The sequence below is a fragment of the Parambassis ranga genome, chromosome 12, assembly GCF_900634625.1.
Source record: "Parambassis ranga chromosome 12, fParRan2.1, whole genome shotgun sequence".
Lineage (NCBI taxonomy): Eukaryota > Metazoa > Chordata > Actinopteri > Ambassidae > Parambassis > Parambassis ranga.
In genome coordinates this window covers 15,237,021-15,247,988 of record NC_041032.1, presented here as the reverse complement: position 1 = coordinate 15,247,988, position 10,968 = coordinate 15,237,021, and the positions used below count along the sequence as shown (strand labels likewise).

Here is a 10,968-nt window from a genome sequence, read left to right as displayed (position 1 = left end):
CGTTTCCCTTCTTCAAAAGGATTACTTCCTAACAAAACTCCAGGAGAGGACAAAGAGGGTCCAATTGAAAGGACAGATCCAATCAGCTTCCTCGGATAGGTTAAGCAACAGCAAATTGTCTGGTGATGTTGTGCCAAATTGGACTGCTGGACCGTCTTCGCCTCTTATGTATGTTCAAGCCCCACCTCCACCCCCCACCCTCTGCATTTTAAAAGAAGGCACTCTGTAAAGGCCCTTTTTCATGGGGACAAGGACCGCAGCCAGGACTCAGGAGCCGGGCCACAGCAGCTCTCATTTTTGACCCAGATCATGGAGAGAGCTTCCGTTTTCTTCTCAATTTGACTTTTGTCCCAAAAAGTGAAGAGGCAGCTTCCTTCTAGTGTTTAAAGCGCATTAAAGCTTATACTACAGTAAAGTATATGTTCACTGTCTGTTAATGAGCTGCCTGTTAGCGTTTATCTTTCACCCTCTGATCATATACAGCACACACAAAAAACCACACACACACAGACACACACACACAACCCAACATCAACAGAGTAATTAATCATCGAAGACTTGTCAGATCTTTGAATAGCACTTCCTTTCTGATGCTAGCTGGAGTTTATTGACTGAAAGAAAAGATTTCAGTGTTCAGAAGGAAACTTGGGCCGCTCCTGTTTCTATGGAGTGACACAATAATACTGCGTTTTTTATAAATATCATGTGATCATGTCAGTTTTAGTCCCTAATATGTCCCTGCTGTGAGTAGTTCAACGGTTTAAACACAGCTGATTGATCATGGAGAAAGTCAACTTTTTTTTTTAGTATTTCTGTTTCAGGTAAATGAAACCAACAGTGACAGTTTTTGTACGGATGCACAATTGTTTTAGGGCACAAAAGAACTCAGCATTTAGTCTCTTTTACCCTGCTACATGCTCACTGGACTGTCATACATCAGCCAGAAGAGGGCAGTAAAATTCAAGGCTTGACAGCAGACACACGATCACTGATGTAAAAAAAAGGAGAAATAAAACACTAAAAGAAGGGAAATTCAATTTTAGGAAGAATTTACAGATTATATTTTACTCACTAACAAAACTATTTCATGTGCAAACAGATTTGGAACCACTAACACTGTTTATAGTTGAATAGTGCTTGTGTGACTGCAGATCTCAGTGAGTAGCAACATAACAGAATGACCATGCACTGACTAACAAAATAACTGTTAGCTTAATGATGAAGATTTGACCACCAGCAGAGCTGTGTTCCAATGTCCATTCCTTTTATTTAATGTGCCAGAGAAAGGAATATGTCCTTCTAAAGAGGGAATGTCAGCTATGATGCCAAAAGTGTGCAAGAAGACATGAGCCCGTGGCTACCCAGAATCCTCTTCGCAGAGGAAAATACACCATGAGTATACACGAGAGCACAGATCAGACAGCAGTAAACATAAAAACATTGAATCTGGCATTTCGTTGCACCAACACAACACATTTGTCAACAACATTCACATTATGCAACCAAAAGTTCAAGGAACAATGTTGTGATGTCATAATGTGCCCCCAAACTGCAGGCACACTCACTGAACAGTAGTAAAAATGTCAACAGGATGGCTTTTCAGCATCACAATCATTTGCTGTCTGATTGGATGCAGGCACTCACAAATCATTTGTTTGTGTGTTTGATGCCGCTCACCACAAATGTGTTAGTAAAGCGAATGAGAAGAGCAGCTCAGTATTTCACCGCGTCACTAATGTGCAGCGCTAGGTGTTTGAGGAGATGATGACAAGGTGACAGACTCCTCCCACACGGTCCAGGCTCTCCCCGGATTCTCACAGTGAAGATAGCTGCAATTAGAGAGTAAAGACCAAAGCTGGTCAGTGAGAACACTCACAGTGGCGACTGTCAGGCTCTGAACCAGGAACAGAGGAATAAAATAGATAGAAATTGCTTTGGACTTCTGTCAATTAGAGTCTTAGTGTTTAACAGCAGGTCCTGTTTTCTTGGAAAAGAAGATACTTTATGGAAATAAGTCCATTCTGAGACAGTATGGATGCCTTAATACAGTTATAGAGGTTGTTCTTTCAGGAAATATGTGGTGCATGTAAAACTATTCATTATTAAAAGCAATTAACAAGTTAACATTGTCTCAAATGTCAAAAAAAATGAGATCATTTCATCTGAAAGGACATTTGAGATGTGATACAGCAACCAGAATAATCTGCTTCTTCTTCTGCAGCTTTTCTTTTTTGTGCAATGGCTGCTTAAGGCGTGTGTGACTGCGAATGTCACACTCGCCTCTGAGGGTATGAAAGGAAAACACCCCGAGAAATAGAATCATGCCAGGTCTCATCAACAGGTACAGTCTCAGTGAGAGGGAGCCTGGAGTAAGTCAGAGTGTGGAGAACCTGTGTGTGCAGAGTCAGTGTGAGACATATCAGCAGGGTCATGCACAGGCCGGTCCTGTATGTCAGCCAGAAACAAAACGGAGAGAGGTGATGAAACCATGTCTCTGTGAGGCTGCTCTTCTAGTAGGTACAGTGGAGGCTGATGATGATGATGATGATGATGAAGATATGGATAGTTCTGCTGTTATTTGATCATGAACCAAAGTGACGATGGCACCGAATGAAAAGATAAAGGAGCAAAAAGTATAAATATTTATGAACTTCTATTGTTTACGTTCCATAATATGGACGAATGCTTTTTCTATTATGATACATCACTTTATATTATGTATGTTTTAGTACATAATGTAAGAAAGTGTCATGATACACTGTTTAACAATACATAACATTATGTTACCCTCGAGGAGGAGGTGCAGTGGTGCAGTGGTTAGCAGGAAGAAGGTTCCTGGTTTAGAGTTGGGGTGTTTGCATGTTCTTCCTGTGCCTGCCTGTTGTAAGAAAAAAAAATGGATTCTGTGATATATCGCGATATTTTATTTGGAGATACTGGTATTGATTTAAGTTGTGGCCAAATCGATTTTTTATTAATTATTTATGAGCAAACATTCATTTCAACATCTTACTTTTGTGGTGTGGTGTCTCTTTCGGCATAAAAATAACTTTGCTATATATATACATATATAAAAATATATATATATATATATAATATTACTAGTTGCAATTCCGATGAATACATATATATATTCCGATATATATATATATAAAATCGCAATATACACCGCCTTTGTTACAGTATCGGGATATATCGTATATCGTATTGTTTCATGGCATGTGTATCGTGATATGTATCGTATCGCCAGATTCTTGCCAATACACACCTCCTACTGCCTGTGTTCCCTGGGTACTCCAGCGTCCATGTTAGCCCTGCTGTAGACCGGTGACCGGTGTCCAGGGTGTACTGTACCCTGCTGGAATAGGCTTCAGTCCCACCATGGCCCTATAGTACAGCACAAAGAATGTCAAAAACGAGTATCAAAAGCAAAATGTGTGTCTAAAAGGTAGTAGTGTAGATGGTGTGATTGGTCTTTAAGTCTTGTTAAGTGTTTTCTGTTTCTTATTCCTTTGCTCCTGATGAGCAGACAAGTGTCAACAGTTGAGCGTTAAATAATTCACGACTTAACTAAAGCACTTATCTGTTTTTTTTAGCAGTCAAGCGGAATGGAAACATCCTGTCTTTGTGGTGACCTTGGAGAGGCTGCAGAGGACGTCAGGGTACACGGGTGGACATGAAATGATGCATTGTCTGTCAGGTAGGTGGACCAGCCTTTAAAGCTCGTTTCAGACCACAGGCAGGGCTTTAACACAGCACCAAACAGCTACAGCTTTTTGAATATTGAAATACTGATAAACCTGAGATGGACACATGACTGAACTCTAAAGTAACCCTGCTGTATTAATCTGAACACACCTCAGTGCCTGACGTGTCCGTTGGTGTTAGGGGGTTTCATGGGTCAATACCTGCCCAACATCGACTCTCAGCAGCTGTGAGGGAAAGTGTTTCATCACCTTAACAAATGGAAAGTTATTTTCTTTGGCTTTGAGTGGAAGAAAAGTTGCGGGTGCACCTGACATCCTAACATCCCCCAGGTGTTGTCTTTAGGGGCTGAGGGCGGAATAGAGTGTTATTCTCCACTGTCAGTTATGACACAGTGACAGAGGAGGAACAATCAGGATGAGCAGCACCGTTGGACACAAAATGACAAAGCATGAGAGCTACGGTCGCTAAAAATAAACCCTGCAATGACAACGCTTTCAATTACAAGGTGAAACTTAGAGAACATCAGCAAAGTCATTCAATGCAGGTTTGATTTTTCTAAATAAAATAAAAAAACCAAAGGGACAGGCAGGATATAAACAAAAACCAAAAAAATACAGTGTAGTAACTAGTTCAAATGTATAAGCTTAGACAACCATGATGACATGGTTACGTCATCATTAGGCTTATTTTCTTGTGAGCCATGAACTCTCCCTAGGGCAACAGAAGACACAACACCACTGTTTTCACAGGTGGAGCAGCTGTTTGTATTACATTAAAGGTTCTCAATGCAAAAATCAGAAAATCTTTGTCGCTAGTGAAACCTGTGGCCTTTAATACCCCGTTCACACTGGGGAAAAAAATGTGACTTAAGCAGGATTCGGCCGCATCCAGATCAATCCAGATGTGTTTTTTTCTGAGTGTGAACACCTCGAATCCGGCAGTATCCAGTTTGATTTCAATCCGGCTAGATCCACCTCTCGTGGGTGGATCTAGCCGGATTGGCTCAAATGTGGCTCAGGTGTGAACGCAAATGTGGCGAGCGAATCCAGCTAGCGACATGCTACTTCCGGTTAGCAATGTGCTACTTCCGGTTTACGGGGCGCGACACGGGACAAAAAAACGCATGACGCATGCGCACACGCGGTCCTACCGAGGCGTGAACGGACTCTGTATATTACGAGGCGCCACCTAGTGGTTTGGTGTGGTTTAACACAAGTGTGTGCTAGCCAGATTTGAAAATAGGTCTGAACGCATCCAGCTTAAAGGCTGTCTGGACTCAATCCTACTCTAGCTGGAATGACTTTCTCCAGTGTGAACTTGAACAACTGAGAAACCGACATATATTATTATACTGCTAGCAGTGGTGGTATGTTACAGCTAGCAAGCTAACGGCCCTGGCTTGCATCACTCTATCATATATACCATTGTACCCATATGTATACAGACACATTACATACATGAAGCACATAGCATGTCTAGTTAAGATTTGCTAGGGTAAGATTAGCTAGCTTCGACAAGTAGCTGTAGCTAGCAATGATAAATCATCAGCAGATAAGTCATATCGATTCGGTTAATTGCCATCAGGCCAGCAAGCTAATGTTAGCTAGTGTTAGCATATACATCAATTATGACATAAGATAAGATAAGATAAGATAAAAAATGACACTGACACTGACGTTAATATATTATCAGTAGGATTCCAATTGCTCAACTATAAATAGAAAACTTTCCATAAATAAAAACCTGTGCTGTCCCCAGAGCAAAATGCTTCCATTTTTTTTCCAGCTCGTTTGTGCTTGTGCTCATTTTCTAGCAGAACATGAAAGCTGGAAACGTGACGCGCAATAAAATGTTGATGCTCATAAAAAAAAAAAAGAATAACAAAAGTGTGAGATTGTGAGGAAGCCTATGAATTGTCCTTAATGAAACGTAGAATGATCTGAGCAGGTCCTCCCTCTGATGAAGCACTGCCCTGAGTTGCAGTGTGTGAGGGGGGGGGGGGCCCATGCACGCTCAGCTCCGGTTTTGATGAACACCCCTGGGAGTTTCCAGGGTTACACTGGTACATGTTTTGTTTTTCACTTAACTACTCTTAATTAAAATCTGGAGAGGAAGACGGTTACTATGGGCGTCTCACCTGTGGAATTAATTATCGGCACTAAGATAGCGAACGGCCCACTTAGCTCCTCCACATTTCCTAATAAACCAGCTGTGCCGCGGCGTCTCTCTTCGTCACACTTCTACAGGACTCTAACCAGGTGAGAACACTCTCGATTCTCTGCTCATGTTTCTTATTTCTCTCTCTTTTTGAGTCGGTTAATCGTGTCGAACATTTTTGTTCTTCAGGGAGTTTTTGAATCCTTCCAGCAGAATGCCGAGCCAGCTTGAAGGAGCAATGGATGCCCTGATAACAGTTTTCTACAACTACTCTGGAAACGATGGAGATAAGTACAAGCTCAACAAGGGCGAGCTAAAGCAACTCCTCAACAGTGAGCTCACCGACTTCCTCACGGTAAAACACTTTCCGTTTGATTTTCTGCTGTCTGGTCTAATTATTGGCTTATATGTGTTTGGTGCACCAAAGTGTGACCGCCTGCGCTTCCTTAATTGATCCATAACGACCGGTCGTAATTGTGGTAATTTGCTGAGATCTGGCAGAATCTTTGCTGCCGCCTCATTCACCGGAAAGTCAAATTATGTTGCTGTTTTCAGGTGATTTAGCGCTCTGACCTGGTGGTGGCGCTCACATCATAGCACTGTGAGAAATAAAGGATGTGGAGAGGAGATAGATAAGGTCATTGGAGATAAGTCCCAGCCCTTGAGTCTGTGTCTGTGTGTGTGTGTGTGTGTGTGTGTTCGGCGTTCAATTTCAAATGATTGAGACCCAACACACCAACACCAACACCACCCCCCCCAACAAAGAAATATCCGAACCTCGTGATAATCCGTCTTTTCTGTCTTTCGCCGCTCGTCCTCTCGCACGGATAGGAAGCCTCAGGTGCTCGCACATCATCATCTTCAGTGGCCCATATCACCTCCAAATATAGACACTCCTGTGATGTCATCATCAAAACCCCCTCAGGCTACATTCACCTCTGAGAATAGACGCAGCCACAGCGAGACATCCAGGCTCAGTTTCCGCCAACAGTAGAAAACTATCTATACCATCTACATTTTTCTTATTAAGCCCCCCACACTCCTTTACTGTAGTCTATCACTTCTATTTTAAATTCCAACCTTCTCATTTCTACAGAAGCACCACCTCTGCTTTGCAGGTTAAAGGGTGGAGGAGGAGGAGGAGGAGGGAAGCCGCCTCTTGTTTCACAATCCTGGAGGAAATGAGCAAAGCAATAAATGTTGTGTGTGATCAGCTCACGGGTCATTTAGCAGCGACATCACTCTGCTCTCCGCCAGACGAGGATGGCAGCTGAGCCTCCAGTCAATATTAAGCCCCAATAACTCAATAACAATCAGCATGCAGATATTCATTGATGATGTGCATGTAAATCAATAGTATTTCTGTTCTATTGCTTCTGCTGACTTGATGTTTTTAATCCTCTTTGTTTTTTTTTGCTCTCAGTCTCAGAAAGATCCGATGCTGGTGGAGAAAATCATGAACGACCTGGACTCTAACAAAGACAACGAGGTGGATTTCAATGAGTTTGTGGTGCTGGTTGCTGCCTTGACGGTCGCCTGTAATGACTTCTTCCAGGAGCAGAAGAAGAAAGCCAAGTGATGTCTGCAGAGAAGCAGCTGTACACCCACTGTAAATGTCTGTGAAGTCGTCATTTGTAGTAGCACAGCAGCAGTAGCAGGGTTGTAAATGTAATGTTCAGATGTTTGTCCTGATTTTAAAACGCTTCCAATGTTGCAGCCTGTAGCTGTTAAATAATACTTTTTTTTATTGATGATCGATTAATTCAGTTGCATTTCCCTCCAAAAAAAAAAAAAAAAGACACCATCATCTCAAAAATTGAATCCTCCTTTTCACGTCAGACGTCCCCGCTGAGTCTTTTGCACTTTCAATGTCAAATGTTAAATGCCAGATATTTTCCTGATGGTGCATTTAGTTTGTCCCCTGTTAGCTTTGCTGCCATTCTCACTTCCCCAAGGTGAAACACATTTCCCCCTCATACCTTAAGCAAAATTAGGGCTGTGGAAAAAACTCAGTGGGACAGTGTGTGTAACATTGGAAGCATTTAAACGTCTTCTGGTAAATAAACAACATGCATGACTTTTCTTGGATTGTTTTGTTTCTCTTTCTGTAATTACACATATTTGTGTTTACAGACTCGAATATGTGCATGAAAGCAGTAATTTAATATCATCATATGAAGCAGAAACCTGCAGAGTAGCTCTAAGTGACTGTAAAATAAATAATCTTAACACATCCTCAGGAACCGTAGCAGCTGATATCTGAAGGTCACAGTTATGCTGATGCCGGATCACCAAGACGACACGCCCAGCCACCTGGCTGAGGTAGTGTGACCTTGGTGGCTGTGACTTCGCTCCAGGCTAGCCTGGGGTGTCTGTACCTTGTGGGACTGGACTGAGGGTTAAGTTTATGACAAAGTTGTGGTTTGGCCTGAAGCAGAGGAAAACTTTTCCCGACTATCTCTGCCCAAGGCTTGCCCCAAATTTGACATGCACTGTTCAGATATGACCACAGGTACACACCAGATATGTAAGTACACACTCGTCTTTTCAAGGCACGGAAATGTCAACCTCTTGGAGGATGGAGAACATGATTTATGTGAGAATTTTTGCACAAGGTAGCCTCTCTGGCTCAATGATTGGATCTAGTATTCAAAGATTCTCCTTAGAATGCCAGACTCCAGGTAAAAGCAGTGGGTTTAGAGCTCCTGACATTAACTTTTGCCAGTTTCTCTGTCCACACACCGCACCTCATAGCTGTCATTTCTTTGCATTTTGTTGCTTGGCTAATGCGTCTGGACAGGTCAGCTGTCATCAGAACTATTTCATGATAAATACAGTTATGTATGTGAACCTTTCTACGTGAAATCCTGCTTACTTCCTCACATGAAGTAGTGAGGAAGAACCTGTAATAGTTGATGCATTTGTGTCTTTATTGTGTTACCAGTAGATTTACTATCCGCAGCTCAGAGTGTGTGAGTAACATGTGAAGGCATGTCTCATTCAGTTTTCTCTCACTGGACATCACACAAGAGCACGAGGAAGGCTTGATGCTTCAATGACGCATGGTGATCCCAATACTCGTGGACCACCTGGGTCCAGCAGCATCAGTCAATCTCACACACACACACACACACACACAGACACACACACACACACACAAACATGCTACAAAAGCTGTGTGAGCGAGTGAAGTGAAGGGTTTTCCCGAAATACCAAAGCAGACGGTCAATTTGCGATGACATTCTCAGCTATGACGCAGAGGAAAATTACAGAAGCAAAATACAAGTGAGATGCTTTTATGCGCACAGATGGTGCTTCCACAAACTCTCACCGTTACAATGCAATTTGTCTGTGATTGGCTGTAATCGAGCTGCATAATCACCCAATCTCCCCTGGGAGGATGCCACGCAGCAATTAAGGTTTTTGTTCATTTTTTAAAAGGTTGCAATCAATCCAGTGTCATTTTGATCATTTTTTAAACACGGATATTTATATCCTCCACAAATATTCATGCAATTGTGCCTTTATTTCCGTCACGTTCAGGAACTGGCTGTCAGCAGAGGAAAATGTTCGAGTCATCATTCATGACCAGCTCGTCAGTGCAATCAGGAAGTTCTGTTATTGTGGGGAGGAAAATTACTCCAATTATGTTGGACACATAACACAAAAATGCTTGCCCCTGAAGTGCACAGGCAGTTTGGAAGATTCCAGATGTGTTTTTAATGAACGTTAAGCCTGAAAGTATACAAAAGGTATAGTTTAGTTAGAACATATAAACTTATGGCTATGAAACAACACAAAAAATTCCACAAGATGAGGGTGTTTCTATACTCTCAGGGTTCAGAGAGAACAGAGACAATGTCAGCAAAACTGCCTCTGGAGAAGCTTTTCTATACGAACGCACATAAATCGTGTTTGTGTAGGTTCAGTTAAAGGTTTTCAGGACAGTTTCTCTTCACTTCAAGTGTCACCGTCCAAATGTAGCTGCTACCTGTGACGAATGTCTTTAAAATGTGCCTGAAGCCCTTATCTCCCACATGCTGTCACCCCGCTTCGTCACTTTGTGCGTCACTCTTTATAGGAGTGACCTGTGTGTATGTGTGCTTTCATTTTCTCAGAATGTAATGTGGGTTTTTTTGTGTGTCGGCATGCTGTGAATCAGAAATTAAAAGTGATCACAGAAATCAGCAAAAAGCTGAAGATTTAACTCGGTCAGTTTGGAATAAGGTCAACTGAAAGACTTGAAACAGCTGCAAATGTAGACGGAGATTTGTTAGCAGTTGTTAGCTGATGACATTCAGGATGATTCTAAAGATGATAACTGTACAGAAGGATGTTGTTGATGTTGTGAACGCTGGTCATGGCAACAATTCTGAATGGCGGAGGAATAAAGATGTGAATTACTAGGCAGGAAAACATAAAAAAGGATGAGATTCTCAAAAAATGTCAATATTAAACATAGATAGTCTGAATCTTATTGAAAAATCTTATCGATGAAAAACTGAATTATGAGAGAAACTGGCTGATGATGAGAGAAATTCAAATCTTAATAAAAAAAACGACATTAAATTAAAAAACTTGTTACTCTAAAGTTTTTTTTACTGCAAATATTACTGAGAAAACAATCCTTAAAATATGCAGGGGTGATATTTTGACATGCGCTGCACTCCAAATATTGAGTGTCTGTATCCGCTCTAAGCCCCTGCTGACTGACAGATTATTGATAATCTTCCTTTCAAATGTCAGGCTTAATTTCTTCAATCTGTCGAGCGACTGCTGTCATCAGGAGCAAAACACACTTTATTCACGGCGCAAAAAAAAAGAACGTGACGCGACAGCTGCAACGGCTTCAGTCTCTATAATTTACTGTATGCGACGGTCCTTATAGGAAACCACCGATGGGCCATGTTGTCTTTTATCTGTGTCGTGGGGGGAATGCGTCATCGGGCCTGTTCATTAATCACATCACTGAGCACAAAAACTGTGTCCATCACTGAGCCATGCTGTAGTTTATTTTTAGTCACATATGTTACCAGCTTCCAGCTAAAAATGTCCCCCATAAGTCCTCATATTTGCTAATAATGGACATATATTTCATTTTTT

The 10,968-nt window shown here is 41.7% G+C and overlaps 1 protein-coding gene across 2 annotated transcripts; it reads left to right on the top strand.

Moving 5' to 3' along the window:
• Positions 1-3,657: 3,657 nt before the first annotated feature.
• s100z (S100 calcium binding protein Z) lies at positions 3,658-7,874 on the top strand. 2 transcript variants are annotated; one of them, XM_028417862.1, is made up of 3 exons: positions 3,658-3,700; positions 6,055-6,220; positions 7,289-7,874. In XM_028417862.1, the coding sequence occupies exons 2-3, from the start codon at positions 6,080-6,082 to the stop codon at positions 7,442-7,444; spliced, it is 297 nt and encodes a 98-aa protein (XP_028273663.1). In that variant the 5' UTR covers positions 3,658-3,700; positions 6,055-6,079; the 3' UTR covers positions 7,445-7,874. The 2 variants fall into 2 exon arrangements, with proteins under 2 accessions (XP_028273663.1, XP_028273662.1); XM_028417861.1 differs by lacking the exon at positions 3,658-3,700 and adding an exon at positions 5,734-5,966.
• The last annotated feature ends 3,094 nt before the right edge of the window (positions 7,875-10,968 follow it).

Bases quoted from the DNA above. Each gene is read 5' to 3' on its own strand.
- s100z (XM_028417861.1), top strand. From the start codon at position 5,833: ATGGGCGTCTCACCTGTGGAATTAATTATCGGCACTAAGATAGCGAAC. The intron at 5,967-6,054 runs GTGAGAACACTC...TTTGTTCTTCAG, and splicing joins TTCTACAGGACTCTAACCAG to GGAGTTTTTGAATCCTTCCA. The intron at 6,221-7,288 runs GTAAAACACTTT...TTTTGCTCTCAG, and splicing joins AGCTCACCGACTTCCTCACG to TCTCAGAAAGATCCGATGCT.